We start from the raw sequence: 26,990 nt of genomic DNA on the forward strand, positions 1-26,990 counted from the left end.
CCAACTATTCACTCTCATATTGCAATCTCTTCAAAAGAGGCCCGGCCTCACCAGCACACTTCCATTCTGCGCACACTCGTAAGGATCAACACAAACACCTCCTCCACAACAACTCCCAGTCAAACACACATACGTCGGATGTCCAGCCTTGGAACAATCCTCATCAACCTTGCAATCACTCACAAAATTCTCACACTCCGTAATCTCAAACGCCACCGAAGCCCCCGAAGCCGTGTTACCACAGACACATCCCGTATCACCAAGGTGAGCGCTGAACGGATACGCACAAGTCCCCGCGGTCTCGTTCTTCTTAGCATCGCTTCCAGGGCTGCAGCACGCAATTTTCGCTGGATCTTGAATCGTCACGTTGAATGGCTTGGGGTTCTCGGGAGCCCAGTTGAGTCTGGCGATGGCATCGATCGTGGTCACGCCTGCGCGGAGGCTCATCTTCAGCGGCATGTCGCCTGCATGAAGATCTTCGCAGATGTCGTCCTCGAAGTTGCGGTACTGATTATACACGTCGATGTACTCCTGGATGGCGCTCGCTTTCCCGGGTGGTTGGGTGCGCAGCTTGGAGAACGCCTGCTTGAGGATCTCCCACAGTTGCTCGTAGTAGATGACGATGAGGTTAGCCTCGGCCTTTTGCGCATCGTCGAGGCCCTGGTTGTAGAGCTCGGTTCGAAGAGACTCTGGATTGATAAAGTCTTGGCCATTGGCCTCGAGGGTTGTGATGACGGTGGACAAGTCAGGACAGGCACCGCCAAAGGGATCCGTAAAGAGAAACTCTTCGATATCGTTCCGAACAGCCCATTCGCATCTCATGGTGCCCGAGTCCGAGCCAGGGAAAGTGCAGTCAAAGAGCCAGCGGCCAGTATTCTCATCAACCTCAATATCATTACAGTCTGTGTCCCCAATCTTGAGCTCCGGATACTGCCTTACGATCTGCTTGACCGGATTGTTACACTGATCTCTCAGGTATAGAGTTTGTTTGAAGTCTGTGTCGCTCATCCGCTTCCGCTTTTGATCTCCCGTGGAACAAACTTGTCCGGAGAGCGCAGCAAGTTGCTTGTACATCGAGTCAATTGTGATGGATACATCATACTGGCACTTCTTTGTCGAGAAGTGGATGCCATTAGCATCGATAATCATGGCATTGTAAAGAGAGTCCACGATGGCAATATAGCTCCGATTAGAAACATCGATGTAATGAGTTCCCTCGGCTGCATCCCGCAGTGTGAGATAGAGAGGATCGACGCCATCCGTTTGGAAATCGACTGACTCGATATACGGGAATGGGATTGTTGCATTTGCCTCTCGGAGTTTTGTGTTGTGGAGCAGTGCTCTCCGAGTTGAACCACCCTGTGGCTCCGGCATCTGATAACAAGTCGGCTTGACAATGGCACCTGTTCGAGTTACCTGTGTGAAATTCGCGGCGGGTAAAGCAGGGGGGCCTGTCTGCGTAGCATTGACAATGCGACTGATGGTGCTGCTGTTGAAACCGCTGGGTGTGATGAAGGGAGCAGAAGTAAGAGTGGCTGTTGTCGTGGCATTTGCAGTTACAGATCCTGTGTCTGGGTTTCCAACGCTGGCTGTGGCTGTGGAGGACAATGAACCCATAGTCCCAGTGCCCCACGGAGAAGGTGTTGCTGAGCTATTCCAACCTGTAGCTGTAGATGCATCTCCAGAAGTTATTACTGGTGTAGATCCAGAATATGTGATGCTGGGGCTTATACTGTTGTTGATACTGGTTGAAGTGGCATTTGATCCTGAAGATCCTTGACCCGAGTTTCCGGAGCCATTCGATGTGCTCTGGGTAGCAGATCCTCCACTAGAAGCCTGGCCACCTGTAGATGCAGTGGAAGCCTGACCATCCCCAGAAGTTGCCGTTGCACCAATTCCGCCACTTCCTTTGTTGTCAGTAGAAGAAGCATCGCCCGTAACCGTAGCTGATGCCGTCTGAGATGAAGCAGTAGAGCCGCCATCCGTGCCAGAAGCTGTTGTTCCCGTTGCAGAGCCATCGCCAGAGTTGGCACCACTATTACCTGACCGGCCGGATGTTGCAGTTTCCTGAGAAGAGTCTTGAGATGTACGAGTGACCTTATCAGTCATGGACCCGGTATCAGAACCGACAATACCTGATACAGTCTCCGAGGAAGCTGCAGAGCCACTCGTCATAGGGTCAGTAGGTGACTCCAAAATGCTCGAAGGCTCAATGGAGGCACGACCGGTAGATCCTTCATCGCTACTCGAGGAAGTTTGTGTGGTGAAAGAGCTTCCATCCGTAGCCGTCGAGCCGTCGTCACCGTTAGTCTTTGAAGCCTCACCACCGCTACCATCCGAAGATCTGGCTTGAGTAGCACCATGTGTCGTCGTCGGCCCACGAGAGTTGCGCCACGAAGTATACGATAGAGTGCCATTTATTTGACCACCCCAAGAGCCCGTTGCGCTTGGCGCAGCAGTTCCAAACGAAGTGAAGCTCGTCATAAGGCACGCACACTGCATAAATTATGTTAACTGAATGTATCATAGAGACCAGCTGTTGGTAGTGGTGATAAAGACTTACATAGGAGGATAACTTGGCCGAGGAATACGACGTGAACTGTGTAGGAGTCGACGAAACCTCGCAAGGAAGCCTTATCATGCTTGAACAAAACTCCCCGCCATCTCGAGAGAGCGAAGTATAAAGAGCATCACGAGAACACGAAACGGCATTCTGAGCCGCGGGAAAGGCGAATACGCCACGAAGAATGAATAGAATTGCAAGAAGTAGCATGTTGACAAGAATGATGAGTTATAGTCTGCCAAGGGATAAAGGCTGATAATCAGGAAAAATATACAGAGTATCTGTTCCGGATGGAGCTTCTGATTTATATAGACATTTCGAATAGGGAATGATATATATAGATTAGTCCTCTCAAGTGCATTACACAGCTTCGCATGCTCACTGTCAAGAAACGAGACATGGTGTATCCATAACTCAGTTGCCCCTGACAAGGATCGAGTAAGAGGCAGGATTCCCACCTCGGCGTTGAGTCCAATCCCCAAAGTGCCATCTACTCCAAATCTATACCGAGTCTCAGCAGCGCCTACATTGTATGCCTCCATCAAGACACAATCGGCACTACTCATGTCTCGGCATGACTCGATCCGCCTCCAGCTCATTATTCCGCTTCCCTCTCGGCCTTACTTTCCAAGCTGAACATCCAACTCACCTTTAGATAATCCAGACACGTCCAAATTAAGGGACTTCAGCCACAATCCTTCACGCCTTGAACCCCCTTTCACCATCTACTCCCCTCGTCGCACAAGATCTCATTCGTGCAACATCACCCAAAGCCAAGGCCCATCCAACATCTTGTCTCATGCAATGGCGATCGCGAGATCCGGCACTCTCTCTCCTAAAGGGGCTGCTGTGCGAACGATGGCACGTGGCACAATGTGCACGCCTCCAAAAGGGCTGCAGAATGAGACATTTCTCGCATTGCCCAATCTGGGGTTGGTGGAGGAGTTTGGGGAGAAGCTGCTCGAGAGACGCGAGTGCACTTGGTGCGAGTGCGAGAGGCGAGGGCTTTCGCTTCCGGAGACTAGAGTCTGAGCTATTGCCACCATGGGCTCCCTCTCCTTTGACAATACCTTCTAAACCCAGAGTGTCAAAGAGAAATTAGGGGGTGGTTCGTGATATGGAACCAGGGGAATCTGAACACGTCCTTCAAATCTCACATACCTGGGACTGAACTGAGTATTGCTCATCAATAATCATTAACAGAAAAAACAAGAACTTGTAACCCATTTTTCGACTCGACGTCCGTCATAGTCCCAAAAAAGCCAGCCGCCATATGCCCCTTACAATGCCTGCCTACCCTTTCTTCCCATATGTATATATATGTCATGGACACATCAAGAACTATCATAATAAATCAGCCATCGCATTCTTAAACAACATGTAGTCATCCTCATTCGTAATCTTGATAGGATAACTTAGCAGTACTACCTAATCGTCAGCGTGGCTGTGTTTGCGGCCCCCAATGTTCTCTGTTGCTGCTGCGTCATCTGAGGCCTTTGGATGAAGTCCTTGTTCTCTATTGTGACACTCTTTGTCATATGGTTGACCTTGTACACGCCGACGAGACGCGATGCAAGCTCAAACATGTTGTTTCGTAGCGAGATAACGATGAATTGTGCATTTTTTGTGCGCTCCTTGATATAGTTCGCCACGATCGAGACCTGGTAGTGTGTGTTAGCAGGTAGGGCCTTATCGCCACCGTATGAAAGGGAATTAGAATTGGCCGCAGAGCCATGCTTACATTTCGGAAGTCCAAAGCGGCGTCAATCTCGTCCATGACATATAGCGGCGTCGGCTTATAGTGATGTAATGCAAACACCAATGCAAGACTGCTCAGCGTCTTCTCACCACCTGAAAGGTTGCCGATATTCTTCCAACTCTTCTTCGGTGGCATCACACTGAACAGGATTCCTTCACTGAATGGATCCAGACTGTCCACTAGCTCGAGTTCTGCGTTGCCTCCCATGGTGATCATCTGGTACATCTCTTTGAGACGTAATGAAATTGCGCTGAAGCCCTCCATGAATCCTTCGAGCCGCAAGCGACGCAAATCATCACACCTCTTCTTGGCGGCATCGCGCTGCTCGATTGCAGTCTGTAGATCAGATGCTCGAGACACATGCTCTTCTACACGGCGACGATATTCGGCGAGCACTCCGAGGTCCACACTGACATTCTGCGTCTTTTCTTCCAATGCCGCGATTTCGCCCTTCAAAGTCTCTTTGCTCATGCCCGCCAATTCGTCCGGTGTATATCTTGGGAGTTGGCCAGGTTGACGCTTGGGGGCGCTTGGTGCATGTTCTGTCTGGTCAGAGGCGGCGTCGTCGATGTCAACGTCAGTCATATCAACATCATCATCGGTCATCTCGACATCGCCATCTTCATCGCCATGGGCCGGAGCATCTGGCATCTCTGGCGCTTCCGATTCCTCAGTCTTGACCTTAGGAGCCGAGTTGCCCATCAGATCCTCGATATCTTGAAGCACAAGCTTGGATAGCTTGTCCTCCCAGTATCGGAGTCGCTTTTGGTTGTCAGTCAGCACCTTGTGATTCTCCTCGAGTTTGTTCCGCATCTCAATCTCCACCGCACGGCTCTCATTCAACTCAGCAGTCTTCTCGTCCAACTCAGACTTGAGCTTTTTCAGCTCCTTCTTCTTCAGCGCTAGGCCTTCCTCAGCTTGCTCGACGAGAGCTTTCAGCTCTTCGGCCTTCTCTCCTTGATTATTAAGGCCGTCCTGCAGCTGTTGGAGGTCATGAACCGCAGCATCTCGCTCTTTGGTGGCTTTATTGTAGTCCTTTTCAAGCTTGATCTTCTGCTTCTCAGCCTTAGCTTTCCGAACTTCGGCATTGGAAACTTCTTCATTGTGAGATGAAATCTCTTCCTTGATAGAGTCGACCTTGGCTCGCTGAGCCCGCAACTTCTCTCCACCAACCTGCATAATCTTGTCCTGCAGAGCTTTAATCTCCTCCTCGACGCTGGATGTCTCTCCACGGAGCTTGTCAACTTCTGCATTAAGCTTGGCTAGTTCCTTTTGTAGTGTCGAGATACGCCTGGAGTCCTCGGCAGATGGCTGGTACTCTCTGCCAACTTCCTTGATGCGTCGCTCAACATCAGCCAAATTTCGCGTGGCGCTCTCCATCTCCAACCCTATCTTTTGCATCTTGGTGTCCAACTGGGGAATCTTTCGATTCAGATCCTTGAGGGTATTCTCGCATTCTCGCTGATACTCTTGGAATTCTTGGAACTTGGTCTCCCACGAGTCGCGGTCCTCTTCGAGCTTGGCGACCTGCTCTTTTGTAGTGTCGGCAACGAGTTTGGAAGACATCAGGCCTCTCTTTACAGTTGTGCCACCTCCAGACATTGTACCAGACTTGTCAATTAATTCACCATCCAGCGTCACAACTCGCCATCTCCTGGCACCGTAAGCAATGCGATTTGCCTGCGCGAGATCATTGGCAACGAGGGTATCCTGCATAGCGTGGTAGAAAGCCGGCAGGAATTTGTCTGCCTTTGCCGTAACAAGATCAAACAATCGCGGTGCATTTTCCGGTGTGTGAATTGGTGACATGTCTCGTTGTCGCAGTTTGTCTAGACAGATGAAGTTGCCACGACCGAGCTTATTCTTGCGTAGATATTCGATGCATTGCTGGCCGGCCTCGACTGTTTCGGTGACAAAGTTGTCCAACGAAGGGCACGCAGTGGAAACTGCCACATCGTATTTCTTATCAATGGTACCGAGATTGCCCAGACGGCCCTGGAATCCATCAATACGACCTGATTCCTTCATCCTCATCAGGGCAGACAAGACATTGCCTCTGGTCTGGTTATTAGCCAAACTTGAGCGAGCCTCATCTGCCTTTTGGCGCGCATTGGAGATCTTAGCCCGTATCTTTGGCTCTTGTTCTGCGAGGATTTGAAGCTCAGACTTCATCTTCTCAGCCTCCTTTGTCAATTTCGCCTTTTCAGCTTGGCAGGCCTTGAGTTCCTTCTGTTTTGCGACTTTACCTTCTTCAATAGAGGATATCTTGGCCTCGAGCTCCTGCATAGCAACAGCACCAGCATTCGCCTTTTCCTGAAGAATGTTCATCTCGCTTTCAGCAACGGCAATGGCAGACTGCTTCTGGTTGATCTTCTCAATCCACGGCTCGAGAGACTTTTGTTTGACTGCAATCTGGTCCGAAAAGACTTTCGTCTTCCCCTTCAGGTTCTCTCTAATGTTGGTGAGCTCGGCTTCCTCCTCCTTTGCCATCCTCTCCAATGCCGTAATTTCTTGTGATCGAGTTTCAATATCGGTGCCGCATTCCTCGATTGTTTCATTAGCTTCGATTGCCGACTTTTCAGCGTTTTTAATGGTTTTCTCGAGCTTCTTTTTCTTGTCTTCCAGGAACTTCTTTTTCTCGTCAAACTTGACGCGCTCTTGTTCGAATTTTGCCAATTCCTTTGACAAGACCTGAGTTTGCTTCTCTTGAAGTTCGAATTCCCTTCTACCCATTTCGTACTGGCCCTCGAGTTCTTTGATAAGCTGTTGGCTCCCTTCATGTTTTTCGAGTTCAACGTCAAGTTGAGCCTGCATCTGATTGATAGCCTCCTCTGTGACTGCCATGTTGTCATTACATTCGTGGATGTAGAGTTGATATAAAGCAGACTGCTTCATAGCGAGCTCATTCTCATCCCGGATAAATGCGAGTGCCTTGTCCTTCTTTTCTTCCAGACTATTCTTCTCTTTCTCAACATGCTGAACACGGGCATTCTTGTCCACGCAAACTTCGTTGAGGGTTTCGACTTCAGTGGCGGACTCTTCAATCGGGGTTTTGTATTTCGAGGTTCCAATAATGTCTTCAAGATACTCTAGTAATCCATCTTCATGCTCATTACCAGCCTTGGGTTTCATCTGAGCAATCGACTCGACTTCACCCTGGAGGATCAGGAAACGCTTGTGGTCGAGATCAACACCACGTTCACGCAGCAGAGTAGTGACTGTCGTAAAGTTTGACTCCCTATTATTGATGTAGTATTTGCTGGAGTTGTTACGGAAGGCCTTGCGGGAAATGATGAGTTCTGAATCTGGGATTACCGTGTGGCCACCGCCAGGCTAGAGGCTGTTAGTGAGGAGCCCTTTGGTCTGCAATGTTATTAAAATACTTGCCTGGTCCAAAACCTCTTGAAAGTGAACAGCAACCTCACAGAACCCGAGATTAGGATACTGCGCAGAATTATGAATCAAAGCAGAGATCTTGCCCTGTCGCATCTTGCTAGCTCGGAAACCAAACACGAAAAGAAGAGAATCGATGACATTGGATTTTCCAGAGCCGTTGGGCCCAACGACTGATGAGAATGACGCGTGAAATGGTCCTACATCCTGTTGCCCAGCATAACTCTTGAAGTTGGTGAGGATCAAATGTGTAATGACTATGCGAGGCGTTGGTTTTGCCTCCTCAACAATGGGTATCGTCAATGTCCGCGACTTGAGGACTATGTCCAATGGCTTTTCCATAATGGGTTCCATTGACTTCGTAGGCGATTCCGGCGGCTTGGTAGGCTTAACAGCTGACTGCGCCAGGAGATTGGCCGCATTTATGTTTGATGTAATGTCTGCCAAGGGAGAACCCTGCCTCTGAGATGTGGGTGGAGTGGTCTGTCGCAACTGCGATGCTGGTGCATCCAGTGATGTCGGTGGTAAGGGAGACGCAGGCGCTGGTGTCTCCTGAGGCGCTGATGTATCCTGAGGCGCTGATGTCTCCTGAGGTGCTGGTGTCTCCTGAGGTGCTGGTGTCTCCTGAGGTGCTGGTGTCTCTTGAGGCGTCGGCGTGGCTCGGGACTTTGCGTTGAGTCTTGATTTCGGAGTGGCTCGCGGTCTAGACGAAACCCGTTCCTCTACCGATGGTTGAATTTCCAACACACTCTGCGACCTTCTACTATTCCTAATTTTGGAGCTCTGTTCGATGCTGGCCAGGGAGCTTCGCGATGCCATGCTTCTCCGCTTTTGCGGCGTCACACTTCTCGTAGGAGGAGTGGTGTCTATGTGAGAAAGATTCGCTGAACCAAGCAGACTAGACTCGGCGGAGGATGTAGCTTCTGTCTTCTTAGACCGGCCACGGGTCCTCGTCGAAGTTGTTGTGACGTCCGCCTGGGATATCTCATCTTCGCCAAGTATGTCGCTGTTCTCAACTGTCTCGGATGGAGCCGGGGTCGGTGTTTTCTTTGGGCGTCCACGAACTCGAGTCGCAGCGGTGGGTGGTTGAGCAGATGCTCTGCGCGTAGTCCTGGTCTGCTTGATGGCCGGCGCGGATGGTTCAAACGGCGATTCCTCCTTGATGTCGCGCTTCTTATTGGACGTGATGGAGATTTCATCCTCGTCGTCGGACTCGGTAATGCGCCTCCTCTGGGCGACGCGTCGCGGTCGACCTGCGGCAGACGCCATGATGCTGAGGTGGGCTGTCGCTGACAAGCCCAGATGCGATGGATAAGATGCTGTCGCGTAATTCCCGATGCGCAGCAACAAGCACGGCGAGGGAAAGACAAATGGGTGATGTGATTGATCTTGGAGTGCTGATCCACAGCTCTCGCCGATCGCTGTTTCGATGGCTCAGGCTGCAATTGACCGCTAGAATTTCGATCCTGCTAGACCCCGCGCTCGCTGGCTTTGTTTGGAAATGTCCAAATGCGTGGTTTGTAAACAAGGGTACGTACCTTCCACCCCACCTCACCACCATCTTGTGGCTGTCTTTCCAGTGGCTTGAGCGCTACGGCTAGTTGGCGCCTTGAGCTTGGAAGATGCTGCACGTGACGTCGCGACAAGCATCAATCTTTCAGTTAGTCCACTGTAAGGCTAGTAACTACAGCACTGGGAGCTTCATTTTTGATAACACCCTTCCTTTTTTCTTCTCTCAAAGCCTATCCCCAGTCTCTAGTTCTGCCCCAATAGTCTGCAACAATGATTGAATACACCGACTACCCGAAAGTCTTTCCTCCGGGAGCTCAGATGCCCTACGACCGCAAGCGCATCCACGAAATCGAGGCGCGTCGGAAAGACTTGGGCGGGCAGCTCTTCATTGATCGTGTGTTGAAGGCACTGGGCATCACCAAGAGTCAGTTTCGACGCATTCATAGGGGCATTTGCCTTTGAAACTAACCACTCTCTATTCCAGGCAAGATATATCCTCCTAAGAACGACAATGGGGTCCGACAGCTGCACCAACAAATTTGCGAAAGCAACATGTCGATGCATCACAAGCTGTCTTTGATCTACTACGTGCTCCTGGACTTTGACACGGTTGATGGCCAAGCCTCTCTATCAGAGACTTTTGCTTCTGCTTCCAGCATGCCGCAGAAGTACGAGATATTCATGAAGGGGCTGTGGTATATGGACGGCCTCGAATTTTCGGTTTGTGGCAATCGATTCACGAAGCAAGGGTCTTGCTAACAGCTTGCCAGACGGCTCTGGAATATGTCGCCCATCCATCGCTTATCTCAGACTTTGCGGATGATATTATCATCGCACTTGTGCAGCATGCTTCAGACGGCGACTACGATCTTGCACTATCTTATTTCCACACCGTCCAGCCTGTCTTGAAGACCTCCAAAGCCCTCGAGCTCATCTTTGGCGCCATGGCCCAAACCAATGTTACCGAGGCGCTTCTTTATTCGAGAACATATCCTGAGCATACTCGCGAGCAGCTCTTTCGACAATTGATCGCAGAAACGCTCGGCAATAAGTCTGAACAGGCTGGTGAATTGGCTTTCCTGCCCTTTGACACCGTTGAAGAAGCGTGGTTTGAGGAGTACCTCTCAACAGGTGATGGAAGAAATCTCAAAAAGGCCAAGGATACCCTTCTTGTCCGGAAAATTGCCAGCGATCGGTTTGAGGAGATCCGAACACAAAGAACCAGCAGCCAATGGGGTCCTGTGCTTGAAGGCATCAAGTCAGGCATCGAGGGCCAACTGGAATAATGTCTGACTCGACGGAATATTTGGTTAATATATCTGAGTCTTTTTGCATAGCGATGGCGTTTTGTTGTCCTTTTTTTTCGGTTGGGTAGTAGTGGAAATGCATGTCACAATTCTCCAAAGGCAAGCAATACCTCAATGGAACAAGTACGGCTGGAATACTCCAAAAAGAGAAAGAAAAAAATGCATCAATTTTTGTCTATACCATATGATAATAATCTTTCCTCCCAAATCTTATTATTGCAGGCACACTTTACACAATTCTCTCCGTTCCTTTTACTGCGCCTTCTTACCAGCAGAGGCCGCCTTGACTTTGGCAAATACACTTGCGATTTCATTGACGCTCTGTCGGATGAGCAGCAAGGGAATGACAATCCAGAAGAAGTTGCAGAGGAAATAGTAAGCCCAGAAGTAGAATCGCTCAGGTCGGCAGTAGACAATGTCGAAGACGACCTCCTGGAAAGTGCAGATGGCATAGTACAAGACATCGCCATACAGCTGGCCCAGGCTGACGATGATCTGGAAAGGGTGGCGTAGCGGGTGGTCGGCGATGATGAAGTAGACGCAGAAGAAGGACATGGGACCCCAGAAAACAGCAGTGACGGTTTCCATGCAGACGGTGAAGGCGTCCTGGCTCATGTAGCGCGAATCCGACAGGGCGTATTCCTTCCACAGCTGGCCGAAGATGTCTGTCTTGCTGGCCATGTCAAAGGCATTGTAGGAGAAGTAACCTGCGCACGTGTTAGCAATTGACTCAATTAAAAAGGTATAATTGGGTTATATTATATGTGAAGTCGTTAAACTTGACAAGCTCGCTCACCTTCGAAAAAGAGATGGATGCAGCCGCAGAGGGCAAACCACATGGCAACAGCCATCTCACCACTGCCCATTGAGGGCCTCATCCGCTGAATGATGCCATACGTGATGAGGAAGATGACAGCACATCCCGCCGCAAAGATCGATACCAGGACGGGCGCCGAAATTGTGTTGGCGACGTAGGTTGGCAACTCAATGGCAAAGGGAGAGAAGGGGTGAAGCGGCAGATCTGCCATGACTTGCTCGACGGTGCTATTCATTGCGACTAGGATTAGACGGGCAGAAGGAGAGGAAACTTGCTGATGAAGAGGAAAAATAAGGAAAAGAGTGAGAAGAGGAAAGACAGATTTTAATCCCCACGAGTTTGCTTGTCTGTCTGTTTGTGAAGAGATTTTGTCTCTTTTATCTGTGCTTCCATCAACACCTGGCCAGCAAAGATTGGCTGGTGTTGGTGCCAGTGTTACGGCCCAGTATTACGAATACGGCTAGTTCTGTGTCTAGCAGCTATTAAAAGGGGGCGGTGACGAATCGACGCCCAAAATGGGGGGCTTTTGATGTGATTTGATTTCCCTTTCAATCAATTGCCGAATGGAGGAGCAGCATTGATGACGTCTCGTTCATTTCAAGACATGGCATATACAGCATCTTGCAGTTGTTATGTGGCACGGCTCACTAATACGAACGGCAGCAGCCGTACAGAGAAATTGGAGTGAGATTGATAGGATGGATGCGCGTAATTCGCAGCTTTATTTTGTGGGGTTAAAAGGGGAAGAAAAATCTAGATCTTGCGGCGGTTGGTTGGCCACTCGTTCCAATCGTTTTCGTTTAGATCTGGAGATTTATGCCATCATGAGTTAAGTCTAGGTTAGCAGCTCAGCCATTTACCTCACTAACATAGAATACATGTATTTATACAGAGTACACCACTAAAATGCATGTAACGCTGTTTTCTGTGTGTTGTGATAGCCTCAATCATATGCCATCTTCTCTTACTTGGCTGTTTATTTGGTCTTGATTCAACCACAAACACCAAGCGTCGTACTCGTACTCCGGCAGCTTCACCTGTTGCTGCGCCACGGCCGCGGCGCCCGCGACGTCCGTCTTGCGCGGAACCCGAAGGAGATTCGTAGTCCCTGTGCCAAGCAAACTGACGAATTCTTTCCAAATCCGCTTCTCCAAATGGAAGTTGTTTCGAAGACTCCACAAGGATAGTACTAATTGCATGCACTACAAATAGATGAGTCTGCGCCACTGTTGACGCAGCATGATGGGAGGACGGAGACAAGACCGGCCGGATAGATGCGCGGGATAGATGGTTATTTAAGGAGTGGCTATTCAGTATCCGGTCTCTCAAATTTCACGTCACCTAGGGTATTGATGATGACAGATGCTAGAGGAATATATTGATGGTAGCACAGAGCAGCGATACTAGCAGAGGAGATACTCTAGGAACTCTGTATCTAACAAGTACTGGGAATAAAAAAAATCTTTGTTTCCTGTCATTTACGGGAGATGGTCAACATAAACAGGATATGGGAAAGAGTAATTAAAATAAATAAATATATTATATGAAAAGAATCATTTCTGCCTCCGCCCGCCCACCAATCAATAAGTCATAAACCCTGGTATTCAAAACGACAAAAGAAAATCCAGCCCAAGCTCCTTGCCCATGTTTCGCTTCGTACTAGGCACATGTAGGTATAAACAGAGTCCTGGAACTCTAGCTTCCTGAAAATCATACAATTCTAGGTACTCTGCCCATGCATTTCATCGACAAAGATTTCATTATACCATTAATCCTGTTTCTCTTTTATCCATCCAATTAAGCATATCTCAGTGCGTTTTGTTGATGCTCTCCTTCACGGGTATCACCTGGTAGCTCAACAGGGGCGTAATAATTCCCCATTTCGTAAACTTGAGGAGGTACCCTTTTAACTTTGGGACCTTCTGCGACGTCGGAAACTTCGGTGTTCGCAAGTTCGCTACCCAGAGGCTCTTGAGCTTTTTTTGAGCGTCGATAGTAGTAGATGAAGGCAGAGAAAGCGAGCAGAAAGGCCACGCCGAGGCCAAGACCGACACCGAGCCCGACTTTGGCTCCGTTAGACAGTCCCGATGACGGATTTATCGCAGTACCATTATCCGCTGCGGAGGTTGTTGTTTGCTGGCTTGTTGAGGATGTTGTTCTGGTTGTAGCTGTGCTTGAGGATGATGTAGTGGATGCGGTGGTTGTCGAGGCAGGTAAATCGCTTGATTGGAAGTTGAGCTGGAACATGGGAGCGTACAAGACCATTTGGCGTGTCGAAGTTTCTACATCCACCACACCACTTGCGGTATCCGTCTGGGTGAATGTGACGACAGTGGGAAAAGTCTCAAAGCCAGAATCGGTAAGCTTGGTGCCATCGCAAAAGGCTGTTGGAATGGACGTTGAGGTTGCGGTTGCAATGCATGTGTTTCCATTGATGTTGGCGCATGTGAACCCCCTAGTTAATATTCGAGTTAGCCAACCTGCCAATTCGCTACATGGAGCTGAAAGCTAGAGTGAGGCGAATCCCCAAATCACTTGTTTATCCAGCGGGAAGATGCAGTAGTATATCAAATGTACGTCTTTTCAAACCAGGTTCTACTTACGGTGGACAACATCCCACGGCAGTCTCCGATGACACCAGAGTGAATTGAGTATCCCACTGCGGTCTCTGTCCATAAACCGCCGTACAAGCCGTCACGTATCCCGCAGGACACGCAATACCAGGAGAATAGAATCCCCAGCCCACAAAGGGCCATCCCGGAGACGAAATGCCTGGCTTGACTGGTGGCCAACATGCCGTGTTATCCTGCACTCGGCCATCGCTTATGGCATTGCACGACTGTCCTCTGAATCCTTGGTCGCATGTCGAGCATGGCGGCATGTAGATCGAGCAAGACTCGGGCATAGTCCATGTTGTGGTTAGAGGACCCAGCAAAGTGCCGGCCTGGTTTGTGAAGGCCATGGCGAGACGCCTGATGCAGAGGTTGGTAGCGGCAAGAAGCTAACAAGCTGCCAGTTCTCCAAATAAGAGGTCAAGAAAACACCATATCACGCAGCTCTTGTCGCAGATCAAAGTAGTAAATGTAACGGTGGACGGAAGCGCCAGCCCAGGTAATATACAGTACAGTAGCGTGGGACGTAGACAAGAAAGCCTTCCGAGGGCTCATTCACGTGTAGCTCATCTTAATGCCACGAGCGATGCCACATTACCGCTTCAAGCAGCACAAACCGGATTTCAATGGATTCCTTCAATTCTTACAAACAAAAAGATACCCCTGAGGCTGCATAAATGCCAATTAGCTCGCCGACCAAAAAACGCCAGGAGCTGAATCCTTCTCCTCGAATGCCTGCCGCTCAGGTCTCCCTCACTGGCCACTAACCATTCAGCCTGCATTATTCCGACGTGACGATCCAATAATCATCGAGTCACGTTGCCACAGTCTGTCTGGTTCTGAGACAGATGCCGTCGTGCAACCTGGCATCAGCCTATAAGATGCGGAAAGAAGTCGACACGACATCGTCCGGGGGGGTTGGCGAGAAGGATCGCACGCCTTCCCAAGGTTCCCATAGTTTGACTGACAGGTTGCAGGCCAAAGAGAAGATGCTAAGCTCATTCCCACCCACATGCGGCGCTTAAGAGCCTCTGTTGAGGGCAAGGGTATCCACCGGGAATCCTGGTTCGTGTCCCACCTAGCTGAGCAAGGATTCAATGAACAGGGGGGGATCATCTTGCTTTTTACTGTGCAGAGCAAAGGCAGGCAGGCATCTTGTCATGAAAATGATTAAGATTCAACAAGACAAATTTGAATAAGATGACAAGGCATTGCTATATACACAAGTACGCTATGTGCCCGTATAAGTTGGCCTCCCATCACCAACACGGGAGCTTCTTCACTCGGGATCCCTCTCAACAGCCTTGCCCATCCTACCCAAATCCGTGTAGCAACATGGCGGGTCGCTGACGCTAAAAAATGATTTAGTGTCTAGAGTAGCGTCTTCCTCTTCATCTACTTCTCTGCCTAGCGATTGACATCTGGCAAAGTCCATGATCCTGCCGAACAAGGCCACATCAAATGTCTTCGCTCAGCCCCCCAGCGGACCCGTCTCGGCAAACCTGATCAATCACTAACCCGATCCCTCCCTTCTCGCGCTTTCTCGCGCCTAGGAAGTCATGCCAAGACCTTTTGGGGGATTCCGTTCTTGCGGCTACTCGTACTGCCGTCGAGGAACATGTATCAACACAAATCATTTCTTATGCAATAATACATGTCCAGACCACCACGACTTTGCTCTTCGTAATTCAAAACCATGGTGCTGGATTAGATCGATGTTACAGAGGACAAGATGGATGCATAGATTGAATGCCACATGTCTTGTGCTGCTCCTATCATAGACATCCAGAATGTTTACTGCGGATATTTACTGCAGATGTTTAAGCGCCGTCCCAGCGCCAGCAATTATTTGTGTGCCCAGACATGTATACACCGTCAAGCATACGCGCTTTCATGGCTCTAGCCCTGAAATCTTTGACGACAAGGCGCTTTTGGCGCTATTAAAACACTCGTGCCCATAGTTTGCAGTAACGATGGTAGTATCAAGGAGCGATGCTGTTAAGTGTCTCCTTAGGCAGTCTGCCACATGTGCCTCTCTTTTCGCCCTATCCGTTATAATTCACACACACAGCAGCTTTTCGAACACTCTCCATATACAGTATCCACTAGACTAATACCGGCACCCACAAACTATGAACTTTACACAAATGCGTATGCCAGCATCCTACAGCAATTCCGTGGTCCTCAAAGCTGTTTCCCCTCCTCTTCGGGTGTTGTCGGCTTCCAGCAATAACGTTGGTCTTTTTGATTATATGTAAACAATCCTAGAGCATAAACATTTTCCATTGCTCCCGAATATAGCTTCGAGCACATCTCTCACCAGCTTGACACCAGATACAGTAGCCGCCGCGGCCGTGTAGTAAAACCGCAGTTTCGTCAAACCAGACAGCCACTTCCACTCTCCAAAGTCCTTGGGCTAAGCAGCATTCCAGCCGGGCCTTTCCTTCTTCTTATTTATCTCGGCTGTCAGCCCGGGTGGCTTAGGCTTCTGGAGCCCAGCTTTTTTCAGCACTCTCCAGACCATCATAGCTGATACGTTGCGGCCTTCTTTCCTTAGCTCTCCAGCCATAACAGTAAAGGTCTTTCACGGGCCACGGAGACCGCGTTTAACCTTTACAACTATAGCTCATTCAACTGCATCATCCGTTTTTTCGGCCTTCCAGACCTCGGCAAATCGGTTACAAGGGCATTTGTTATTTTCAACGGCCGGGCTGATGGGTCGAAGCCGGCTTTGATGGCCCGGCTGTAAATTCGATTGACCTGGCGTATCGACAAGCCTAGGACAGTTGATATCTCTAATGAAGACCAGTTTGTTGCAGCTTTCAGGGCTAAAACAGCACCTCTCATAGCCACATCAGTCTTGTCGTAGCTCATTGTTTTTGCTGTTTTTGCTGTATAAAATTGTAATTCCTATAGCTTCAAACGCCGGATGTTGACATAGATAGGTTTGGCTGCGTTGGGCACGTCTTTTTGCTACCTGAACGCGACATGTATCCAGCGCACTAGACCCAGTTGTGCTTAGTCCGGCCATTTCCTTCGGACAATTCTTTGGAGAGCCGCCTCTGGAAATAATGAAAGGTTGGGTATATATGATTTATAGGCATTTATGATTGTGATTAGAGGTACAATATATCACAAGCAAGGTAAGAACTGGCATCGTGCAAGATAGACAAGTATATTATATGTATTATTAAGACCTGCATACCAAGTGAATGATCTCGTCGCAAATCTAGCATAAGACCTCTCGACCTTACGGTCTAGAACTACGAGGTAGCTGTGCAATGGCCCTATGTGGACGAGCTTTACGCCAATTCACGCTCCGTGGATTGAAGAGACAAGTTGCAGCTACCACTTGGTAGAAACTTGGCATTGGTCGGCACCACTTGGTGTAAAATTCTCATCAATAAGATGTTCAGAGCATTGCGATACCTGATAAATCATCTGTTAGCACAATGCCAAAAATGCACGTTGCAACAAAAAGATGAAGAAAATGTGAATTGTCAGGGTTAAAGGTGCCTTGTCACAGGCGTTATCATCAGAGCATATGGCTAAGTTGACCGTCGTGATATTTGTACATCATGTAAATGAGAAAGGAGAATAGGCAAGACGGAATTGCTTACCAATAGCATCATATTCAGTCAGAGTACCACGAATTGGGGTAATACATCTTTCGAGCCAGTTAGCAACAGCCCAGCTCTTGCAAATACACAGCGTGATGTGAATGATTGCAGATCAGTTCCGAACATTTTGTCTTCGTCGCGTGAAGCTCAGACATATGCTTGTCATTGTTTATTCGAGCTCATCACGAGAAAGCTGGGTTGCAAAGGGAATATGCGGGCAAACTAACAAGATCACTTCGAGATGTTAGCCAAAGTCCACATGCTAGCTTCAGCAAAACAAGAATGAATGTTGGATCATGAAATCAGGGAATGCATGAATGGTAGGTTAGGTTGTTGTCCTCATCGGAAACCCGAATAGGACTCGTCATCTAAAATCATCACATGATGCTAGAAGGAGGCAGAAAACAAAACAAGCTTACCTTGATATGGATTAAACACGCAGCGTAGCACGTTTGGATGCATACATAGCACATCACTAGACACTGATATCAAGGAATTAGCTTTGATATCCAGCATCGGTTGATCCAACATGAAACATCGATGAGATAGAATCAGTGGGCGAGGTTTTCTAGGCCTGCCGCAAAATGGCGTGTCTTGCTCATTATAAAAATCGGAGCCCAGTGCCGTTTCATCATCTAACATCGGAGTGATGGAGGAGACTTTGCTATCAAGACGGCATACCTTGTCAAGTGAATCTGTTTATGCAAGTTAGCCAATGGCACCATGATTGCAGTCAACAAGAAAAGAGCATTGAAGAGGCAAATCAGTTATAGCCTAAGAATATCGTCAAAGGAGACCTCAGCCGGTAATTTCCAGCGTATATAGTTTGAAATTGATCATCATATTGCACAAGCAGAAAAAAAAGAAAATTATGACCTACCAAATATTGCAAATCGATGGCGCAAAGTCGCCGGCAAGATATTCAAGCTCGATACCACTTGGTATTCACATTCTATCCAGACAGTTAGCAAAAGCGCTCAAGTCGCCGAATGCAAGAGAAAAAAAATTTCAGCTGTCCGATAATGGTTCAGACTGACGTGCTAAACGGTGTTTTCACTCCAATTGGTCAAAGACTCTAGTTTGCGGATTTAGGGTATCATCAGGTAGGACTGAGGGCAACAAGCAAAAGCAGCGCACAAAACTTACATTGAGCTTTGCCATGGCAAATTTCTGCACATGGATGCAGAAGTGAATGGTGGAAAGAAAAAAAGAAAAAAGCTTCGGCAGAAATGTTTTCATAGCTTTTACAGGCGGGGCTGTGGGCCGGCTAGAATTTTTGCTTCTGTAAGCACGCACGTGATTCCGCGTCGCCTCGCGTTCAGAGCGTCGCAAAGCCGCGGCTGACGACGTGATTTCACAAGGTGTTGCTTAAGTTGTATGAAGCAGAGTGAAAAGAGTTTTAAAGCGTCTCCCCTCACATTTCATTTTAACAAAATACACTAATAACAATGCCTGAGATAGCTGAAGGAACGTATATTCTCCAGAATCCCAAAGAACTGTGTGGTTAACATGCTGTAGTTGCCCGTATTGTACACTTCCTCCGCCAGAGGCTGGTAGGAAAGACCATCGCCAATGCTGCGGCCATAGATGACAGCAGCGTATTTGGCAAGGTTGGAACCAGTGGAAAAGAGGTCGAAGAGGCTCTGAAAGGCAAAACGGTAAGACAAATCTTGTCACAAGCTTCGGATTCCGTGCCACGTCTGACTGTACCAGGTTGTCTCTGCGGGCTCTCAGGGAAAATACTTTTGGTATGTCGAAACAAGCTGTCATGATGACTACTATACCTTCTGAACTTTCATTAACCCCCAATAAAGGATAACTTTAGACAAACCACCTCATCTGGTAATGCATTTTGGCATGACGGGTGAGTAGACTCATGCAATGCTCCTCTTCAATTCACACCACTCATGTATAGCATACAGGCTGGGTACACATAAATGGCGAGAAGACGGCATATACAAATTACTACAAGAAGATGAAGGAGAGTGACATCGCGCAATGGCCTCCCAAGTTTTGGAAATTCCACATCAGCACAGACGATAAAGAACCCGTCGAAGTCGCATTTACCGATGCCCGGAGATTCGGCCGCGTGCGACTTGTCCACTGCCCCGGCGAGTCCATCCGAAAGCACTCCCCCCTTGTAGAGAATGGACCCGACCCTGTTGTTGACAAGGACATCTTCACGGAGGAATACCTCCGCGGCAAGATGAAGTCCCGCCATGTCCCCATCAAGGCCCTGCTGCTTGATCAAGCCATGATCAGCGGCATCGGAAACTGGGTCGCTGACGAGACACTATACCAAGCCAAGCTCCATCCGGAGCAGTATTCTGATACCTTTGATGACAAGGAAATCGCAAGGCTGCACGAGTCCATTCGTTACGTCTGCCAACTAGCCGTCGACAAGTTGGGTGATTCGGATGAGTTCCCTGATCATTGGCTTTTCAACCACCGATGGGGCAAGGGTGGTAAGGATCAAGCAACCAAACTTCCCAACGGAGAAAAGCTCGCTTTCATCACTGTCGGCGGACGGACCAGCTGCTATGCGCCAGGCGTGCAGAAGAAAACCGGCGCCGTTGTCGCCGGCGCAAAAGCGGAACCTGTGAAGAGCGAGTCGGGGAAGAGCAAGCCTGCAAAGGGCAAGGCAGCGAAGAGCGAGCCGAAAGCAGAAGAAGATGACGAAGTAGTCGAGGAGAAAAAATCCAAACGATCACGAAAGCAGGAAGCAGTAGTCAAGGAAGAGCCCGAAGAAGCCGATGATGCAGAACCACCTGCCAAGAAGAGACGGGGCAAGGCGGCGTCAGCGACAGAGAAGTCGAAGCCTTCTCCTGTGAAAAAAGAAGCGGTGGAGGAAGACCAGGGTCGTCGTCGGTCCAGTCGCTTGAGGAAGTAGATGCCCGAAGATGAGTGAGATAGTGCCCAAGGGTATGATGACGGGTTTATGGACGGGACTTTTTGCGTGTTTGAGATCTTGAGCGTAATACTAGTTTGTGTAGCTATCTAAGTGTCTGATATTTGAATGTATCTGAAATATCTTTTTGTGTTATGACCAACATCTCCCGATAATCCCTACGTGTGCTATTCGTAACCGTGCTTCCCATTTTACCACCCTGTACATCTCACTGCCCGGCTAAAAGTCCCGTGATGAAGAAAGAAAAACAAATTCTCAAGAGTAAATAATTGTGCAAACCAATATCATAATCGTGTGCGCCCCGAATTCTGCCGTGAAACTACCATCAAAGACAAATGTTTATCTCGGCTGCGTGAAACCACATGAAATCAACATCAGCTGATCTTGATGATATCGACAACATAATATCTCTCCTGAACACCAATAGATATGTGCCTTTCTGTACTGTACTGTACTGTTCATGATCAAATTTCAAGCGCTCTGGAGTATCGTTATATGCAGGCTTAAATGACGATGTGCCTAAGCGAAAAATGAAAAAGGAAAAAATAATAATGCAAAATATGCAGAGCTGACGTCGTAAGACTCGCCTGCTCCTTATATATGAAAGCATATACGAAGCTGTTGCTCGGACAGCTCTAGACGGCAGCACTAATGCTAAGGAGAGTTGTCAGGTCTCTATAATTCAGCCTGGAACCCTACAGCATAGTGATGCCCGTTCGAATCAGCCCACAAGGGGAGGATGGTGACGACATTTGTGAATCGGGTACCGTTTTTCTTGTAGTTGGTAACTTGGACGCGGACTTCTTGATTGGCGTTGACAGCACGTCGCATCATTGCAATAGGTTCGTCGACGTCTGAAGACAAGGCTCTGGCCGGGGCCTGTACATGAGGGGGGTATTGCAGAAACCGACAGTTTCTCCCCATAGTCTCCGAGGGTGAGTAGCCAGTCAGTTCATAGAAGCCAGGGGAGGCGTAGACGATGGGTGCATTAGGGAGGCTGAGATCGCATAATGTGAGCGACACAGAGCAGTCGAGAGGGCCGACGTCAATGCAAGGATTTGGTCGAGACACAACTCGCAGCTGGTTGTAAGCCAGTTAGAAAACAACACCAACTCTTGGCAATAACAAGGCAGTATATGGGATGTGCGAGGGGTTCTTCTTACCAGGATGCCCATTACGTCAATACCACTAGCGGAATAGATCCCGGGATATATGATTGGGTCTTGAAGCTGTATCCAAGCTGGGACAGTGGCGTTGTCGCTTCCTGCTTGAGCAGCAGGCTGGGATGGAAACTCGTACTGGTTGCATGAAGAGTTAATATCGGTTCCAGCCGCAGTGGCCCTAGCAAACGAGTCGAGAACGCACGTTGAGAGCATGGTCTTCCCATGGATTCAGCTGCAATGGCAATCCAGAAGACCCTGAAGACACCATGATTGGTGCCCCTTGCATTTGGTGTTGCTGTTCACGCCAACTGGGTGGCGGTTTGGAGGAGTCGCAAGGATGTGCGAGTCGATGGAATACAGCAATGGCAGGGATATCGAGAAAGCTACTGAAGATTGAAAAATGTCAAAGAGTATTGAGTAGGGAGAAGAGCTACTAAATAGCAACATCGTTCAAATACTATTTTAAGTTCAGGGATAGATATACGAAGTACAAGCATACAAAGTGGATTGGCAGGATATGCAGAAAGGGCAAAGAACACAAGACAAAAACGGCCACTCGGGATTATTGGGGCTCTATCCGAAGCTTGATACCGCTCTCTCCAGTCTGCTCCTTGCTGCTACTGGGCAGGACTTTGGATTTTGACAGACCAGGGAGGGGGGCCCGATTTTGATCCTGACGCAGCCATGGCGCAACTGAGTTGGCAAAAGCTAGCAGCCGGGCGGTGTTGAGGGAGCCTGCAGACGTGTGCAGGGGCAGCCTCCACAAAGCTGAAAATCATCGATACAGAGTACCGATCTGAGATCGTAGCTGCGGGAGGCTTTGGCCGTCATCGAGAGCGGCTGGTACTAGGCAGGGCAAGTCAATGTTAGCGCACTATCATCTGCGCCGAGAAACGCGCGCTCGATCTTGTTAGCGTCCAAGCCGAAGTCATCGAGCCGTGGAGCTCCCAACGGCTGCAGACGACTGTGAGAAGCTAGTTGATTGGTCCGATGGCCGCAGCTTGGGCTAAGATGGCGATCGGTGAAATGGCTGCCTTTTGACAAAAGGCGATCTGAGATCCCAGCCTCTGATGCTGGTCAATGCCACACGATGTTTGCCCACCGGCGGGGGATCACTTTAGGGCGGCAAGTTCCCTGCTGTCATGACGCTTCTTGTAGCATTTGGTCTGCAAGTCTTTGGTTCTAGACTCTTTACATGCGTCTGTCTTCAATGCGGGCGCAGGAATGCGGCGCTCAAAGTTGCGATTTGCCTCAACAATCGTATGTTAGCCCACAGTTGAGGTTTGTCCAGCCGTCATGGATCAAGAAGGGTTCGTCCCTTGAGAAGAAGGCTATTCTCTTGCCCGAAGAGCTTGATACATGCGTTGTTGGCTTGTGCAACTCGGCATCTAGTATTAGAACCGTATTCCGTAGATACTTCGTATACCTATCTGTGTATCGAGTCATTCACGGATCGCTTCCGACATCCCACAGGGGGGAATAAAGAACTAAGACCAGCCGCACACTTACGGTGAGGGTGGGAGGGAGCCCTGTGGTAGGTATCCCACCGGCAGTAAAGTGTGAGGCTGAAGGATTCCATTGAATTCCGCAGGCTCCTTGCAGCGGTGGCTGCGTCGGGTCTCAATGAGCCGTTGTAGCATCGAGATCCAAGTACCTGGTCTAGACAGGCTCAAGTTACCACCAGCCCAAATTGTTGCTCCATTCTGCAGTGTCTGTGTCCGGCTTGCATGGGTCCGACTGGCAGGAGAGCGTCGAGTTGTCGCCGTGGCGGACAAACAAATGCACCTGGCCGACATCAACTGAGACTGCCAAGGTAGCCAGGCTTATCCTGGCCCGCAGCATCTTGTGTTCAGCTGCTTTTCCACTTTCCCACCACAGTGACATGACTCTGCATGGCTTGCCAAAGCTATGCTCCATGGAGTATCGTACGCTGTAACTCATGCTGATGGCCCAGCTGATGGCCCAGCTGATGGCCCAAGTAATCTAGCAAGGGGTTTGGAATGCCTAGCTAGGCATCGTTTGCGAATCATCAGCACTGTTGATTGCTTCGTATAGATTTAGTCAGCCCATGCGGCGGTAAGTCAAAGGCGAGAGGGTGTGGTTGATGTTTTGTCCTGACCGACTGCCAAACCTTGGCTGCTCTGCAGATAGACGAATCAGCCTTTTTGGGTGCATCATCCCCATGTTTTGATTCTGCCTCTCGACGAGGTAGAGTTTTGCATAATCACGAAGATTGATGAAATTCGTGCGTATAAGCTTCTAGCATTCTGATATGAAGATTCCAGTAAAAAAAATCATCTTCGTACTAATAGGTCGTTGTAGAAGCAGGAGCGACTCGACTCTAGGTGGCTTAGGTAATTAAGTGCATTCGCTGCGGATCGCGTCTGTCGATCGCGTCTTCAAACCCCCACTACAGATGGATCTGAGAGCCGCATCCTGGTGGCAATTTCTCACCGAGATGCTCCTCTGATAAGCTGATATCTGAGATATTGTCAATTCCTCATCTGCCGTACCATGTCGCGCCGTCTCTTCAACCGCGGTGGCCGTGCTGCTGCAGCATCGACCAGCACCTCCACCACCACGACCGTTACAGCTCTTCCTGATTACGAGCCGCTTTCTTTCCCTCTGTCCGATACCGCTCGGCAAGAACTGATCGAGCTTTCAAACAATCGCGGCGCTGCGCCTTATGAGAGTCAGCTGAAGGACTCTATCCGTCATCTTGGCCTTAGCGTGAGCGATCTGAACGAGCGCCTACGCAGAGGCCAGGATCGACTCGCCGCAGTCCGTGAGCGCCGAGAAGAGAAGCACACGGCCAAGACAGCTGAGGAGGAGCGCCTAGAAAAGGAAATTCCCGAATTCGAAAAGGAGGTCGAGAGGCTAACACGAGAATCCGAACGTGCGCTCAGAGAGTCCATTGATCGAAGGGCCGAGCTGGAAGACGGGGCTGTTGCCTTGGAGGAGCTCAGCACGACCGCCACAACCAACACAATAGCTCAGACGCGAAGCGCTGCTGCTGCCCAAAGTCGACGACGACAGGCCAATGGAGCTGTCAGTGATGAGGAAGGCGCCGCTGATAGGGAAGATGAAGACGAAGAAGGGCCCGTGACTAGCATCGTCGACACGTTTCGTGAGCTCCGCGCCAAGAAGAGGGCCGAATACATCAGCCTTGACGTCCGTCAGCGGTACGCTCTCAACAATGATTATGCCGGCTTTAAGAAGCTATGGCACGAAGCTGCAGCAGGCGAAGATGGCCCTCCTTTGCCAGATGCCTCACGATGGTTCCTGTCCAATGGCGAGCCGGACATGACACCCCCTGGCCGTGGTGGGCAAAACGGCGCCCTAGACGATGATGACGACGACGATGTGGCTGTCTCGCGGGAAAATATTAGCATAAACTGTCCCTTGACTCTACTTCCAATGACGGAGCCGTACAAGAGTCGCAAGTGCCCGCATACTTTTGAAAAGTCTGCCATTTTGGAATACCTGGCTCCCCGAGGCGAACACCAGTGCCCCCAGACAGGATGTTCTCAGGTGAGGCCTTTCCACACTATTAATTTCTCTCTCCTTGGCACCGCACTGACATTGAAGAAAGATGTTTTCTCGATCCCGGTTTGATCATGAATTTTACTTGGACGAAGCCATGAAGCGAAGAATCCAGCGCTGGAAACAAGCGGAGCAAAACCTTCGTGATATAGATGACGAAGATGAAGATGAAGATGGAGACAATGAATCTCTCGTTTTGGACAGAGAGCAGCAAACAAGAGGAGGCGGTGCAAGAGGAGTCAAGAGGGAGGCGAGATAAAAAGAGCAAGTGGCCATGGGAGGATATTGATTTATGACACTCCTTTTGGCAGGAGTATGAAGATTATACAACGAGATACCCAGTAATAGATAAAATTTATGAAGTTCCATGGCTGAAAAGCTTCTCGGCATTTTCCAACCTCTGTCTAGAGCACTGAGATTATCCCCCTTCCATCGACTCTATCGACTATTGTACAGTGACTTTTGCGCCGTCCGTGTCCCATCGTGAACTTCGTTGCCCATCATAGGGGTATCGTATCTCCCAAAGCCATATTGATACAAGTATATTATTTTACAACCAGGTCCTCGCCATTTTTTTTTAATTCTCTATGCCTTGCGCACAGCAAAGAAATAGTTGCCCACCTTTTCGCTGCCCTTGACCTCTTTCCATCCCAGCCCAGGGACATAGACGACACCCATTACTCTTGCGCTGTCCCAGCCCTTGCCGGCGAGATATCCCCTCAGCTCTCCCTCATTGATGTATTTATTCCAGTCGTGCGTTCCAGGAGGCACAATGCGCAGGATGTCCTCAGCAACCAGGTTCGTCGTGAACCAGCTGACCCACGTCCGCGCAATGGTGCTCATGATAAGCCACCCGCCGGGCTTGACGAGCGGGCGCACGCGCTCCAGAAACGCTCCCGGATCGTCAATGTGCTCAATGACTTCGAAGAGCGTCACGATGTCGTAGCCTTGGCCCTCGGCAGGGACGTCGAGCTGCTCAACCGAGGACAGCCGGTACGACAGCTTCCCCGCCAGCGCAGGGTCCTTGCGGGCATGTGCTTTTGCGACGCTCAGGACAGACGGCGTGGGATCGATGGCGGTGACGTGCTTGGTGGACGGCAGGCGGGCGGCGCTCTCAGCGAAGATGCCGCCGCCGCAGCCGATGTCGAGATACGTGACGGAATTGGGGTCGTCGGAGGACTCGCGACAGGCGCGGATGAAGTCGTGGCGCAGCGGGTTCATGAGGTGCAGCATGCGCGACGACCCGTGAGGCTCCCACCACTCGGCGGCGAGGGCATTGAAGTGCGAGACCTCGTTGGGGTTGACCGACGAGGAGCTCGAGTGCCATCGCGATGGCGCCGTCGCAGCTGTACCAGGAACAGGAACAGAGACAGCAGCAGAAACAGCAGCAGAAACAACTTGCATTGGCAGCCGTGGACGACGCACCAGCCGGGAGAGGCCGCTTGCCACACCGGCCACAGCTCGGGACGGTGCGGCCATCTGAGGAGGCGGGAGAGGCAGCAAAGGAGGAGGGTTGAGGAAAAAAGCGAGGAGAGCAATGCCTCGGAGCCTCGGAGGATACGGAGGTGTGATGTCAACGTCTACGGGGGGATGCACAGAGGGTCCGGCTGACAAACAAGAGGCCCAACTCCGAATTCCCCCAATTCTGCAAATCTCCCAGGCTGAGGGGCAGCCGGCGTGCCGCGGGACTTTGTGGAGACTGGCAGCAGCGAGAAAAATCGGGCGTTACCCGCGCGGTTGGGTACTAATTGATTGCTGTTGCAGGAGGCATTATGTATTGGTAGGCTTTTGGC

The 26,990-nt window shown here is 49.8% G+C and overlaps 10 protein-coding genes across 10 annotated transcripts; 3 read left to right on the plus strand and 7 right to left on the minus strand.

Moving 5' to 3' along the window:
- Positions 1-30: 30 nt before the first annotated feature.
- Positions 31-2,773, minus strand: TRIVIDRAFT_220981 (uncharacterized protein; the record flags this gene model as incomplete). Its single annotated transcript, XM_014102465.1, has 2 exons — positions 31-2,496; positions 2,564-2,773. 2 exons carry the CDS (start codon positions 2,771-2,773, stop codon positions 31-33), a joined length of 2,676 nt encoding a protein of 891 aa, XP_013957940.1.
- A 60-nt stretch (positions 2,774-2,833) lies between these two features.
- On the minus strand, positions 2,834-3,730 carry TRIVIDRAFT_186262 (uncharacterized protein; the record flags this gene model as incomplete). Its single annotated transcript, XM_014102466.1, has 1 exon — positions 2,834-3,730. The coding sequence occupies one exon, from the start codon at positions 3,607-3,609 to the stop codon at positions 3,361-3,363; it is 249 nt and encodes an 82-aa protein (XP_013957941.1).
- A 257-nt stretch (positions 3,731-3,987) lies between these two features.
- TRIVIDRAFT_190661 (uncharacterized protein) lies at positions 3,988-8,984 on the minus strand (the record flags this gene model as incomplete). Its single annotated transcript, XM_014102467.1, has 4 exons — positions 3,988-4,224; positions 4,305-7,655; positions 7,710-8,559; positions 8,620-8,984. 4 exons carry the CDS (start codon positions 8,982-8,984, stop codon positions 3,988-3,990), a joined length of 4,803 nt encoding a protein of 1,600 aa, XP_013957942.1.
- A 513-nt stretch (positions 8,985-9,497) lies between these two features.
- TRIVIDRAFT_6890 (uncharacterized protein) lies at positions 9,498-10,513 on the plus strand (the record flags this gene model as incomplete). The annotated part of the gene is made up of 3 exons (XM_014101941.2): positions 9,498-9,651; positions 9,712-9,947; positions 9,998-10,513. The coding sequence occupies 3 exons, from the start codon at positions 9,498-9,500 to the stop codon at positions 10,511-10,513; spliced, it is 906 nt and encodes a 301-aa protein (XP_013957416.1).
- A 273-nt stretch (positions 10,514-10,786) lies between these two features.
- Positions 10,787-11,562, minus strand: TRIVIDRAFT_55818 (uncharacterized protein; the record flags this gene model as incomplete). The annotated part of the gene is made up of 2 exons (XM_014102468.1): positions 10,787-11,241; positions 11,331-11,562. The coding sequence occupies 2 exons, from the start codon at positions 11,560-11,562 to the stop codon at positions 10,787-10,789; spliced, it is 687 nt and encodes a 228-aa protein (XP_013957943.1).
- Positions 11,563-13,319: 1,757 nt separating this feature from the next.
- Positions 13,320-14,313, minus strand: TRIVIDRAFT_136832 (uncharacterized protein; the record flags this gene model as incomplete). Its single annotated transcript, XM_014102469.1, has 2 exons — positions 13,320-13,806; positions 13,955-14,313. Coding segments are annotated over 2 exons (846 nt in total), but the record flags the coding sequence as incomplete, so codon positions are not given.
- A 4,781-nt stretch (positions 14,314-19,094) lies between these two features.
- TRIVIDRAFT_147401 (uncharacterized protein) lies at positions 19,095-20,473 on the plus strand (the record flags this gene model as incomplete). Its single annotated transcript, XM_014102470.1, has 5 exons — positions 19,095-19,241; positions 19,297-19,331; positions 19,398-19,447; positions 19,506-20,266; positions 20,324-20,473. Coding segments are annotated over 5 exons (1,143 nt in total), but the record flags the coding sequence as incomplete, so codon positions are not given.
- Positions 20,474-20,545: 72 nt separating this feature from the next.
- Positions 20,546-22,037, minus strand: TRIVIDRAFT_73856 (putative PAS domain protein envoy; the record flags this gene model as incomplete). The annotated part of the gene is made up of 3 exons (XM_014102895.1): positions 20,546-21,571; positions 21,655-21,789; positions 21,857-22,037. 3 exons carry the CDS (start codon positions 21,938-21,940, stop codon positions 21,167-21,169), a joined length of 624 nt encoding a protein of 207 aa, XP_013958370.1.
- A 2,131-nt stretch (positions 22,038-24,168) lies between these two features.
- On the plus strand, positions 24,169-25,363 carry TRIVIDRAFT_15830 (uncharacterized protein; the record flags this gene model as incomplete). Its single annotated transcript, XM_014101958.1, has 3 exons — positions 24,169-24,676; positions 24,719-25,185; positions 25,247-25,363. Coding segments are annotated over 3 exons (1,092 nt in total), but the record flags the coding sequence as incomplete, so codon positions are not given.
- Positions 25,364-25,782: 419 nt separating this feature from the next.
- TRIVIDRAFT_147251 (uncharacterized protein) lies at positions 25,783-26,601 on the minus strand (the record flags this gene model as incomplete). The annotated part of the gene is made up of 1 exon (XM_014102471.1): positions 25,783-26,601. One exon carries the CDS (start codon positions 26,599-26,601, stop codon positions 25,783-25,785), a length of 819 nt encoding a protein of 272 aa, XP_013957946.1.
- Between the last annotated feature and the right edge of the window lie 389 nt (positions 26,602-26,990).

This window comes from Trichoderma virens (assembly GCF_000170995.1).
Source record: "Trichoderma virens Gv29-8 chromosome Unknown TRIVIscaffold_5, whole genome shotgun sequence".
Classification (NCBI taxonomy): Eukaryota; Fungi; Ascomycota; class Sordariomycetes; order Hypocreales; family Hypocreaceae; genus Trichoderma; species Trichoderma virens.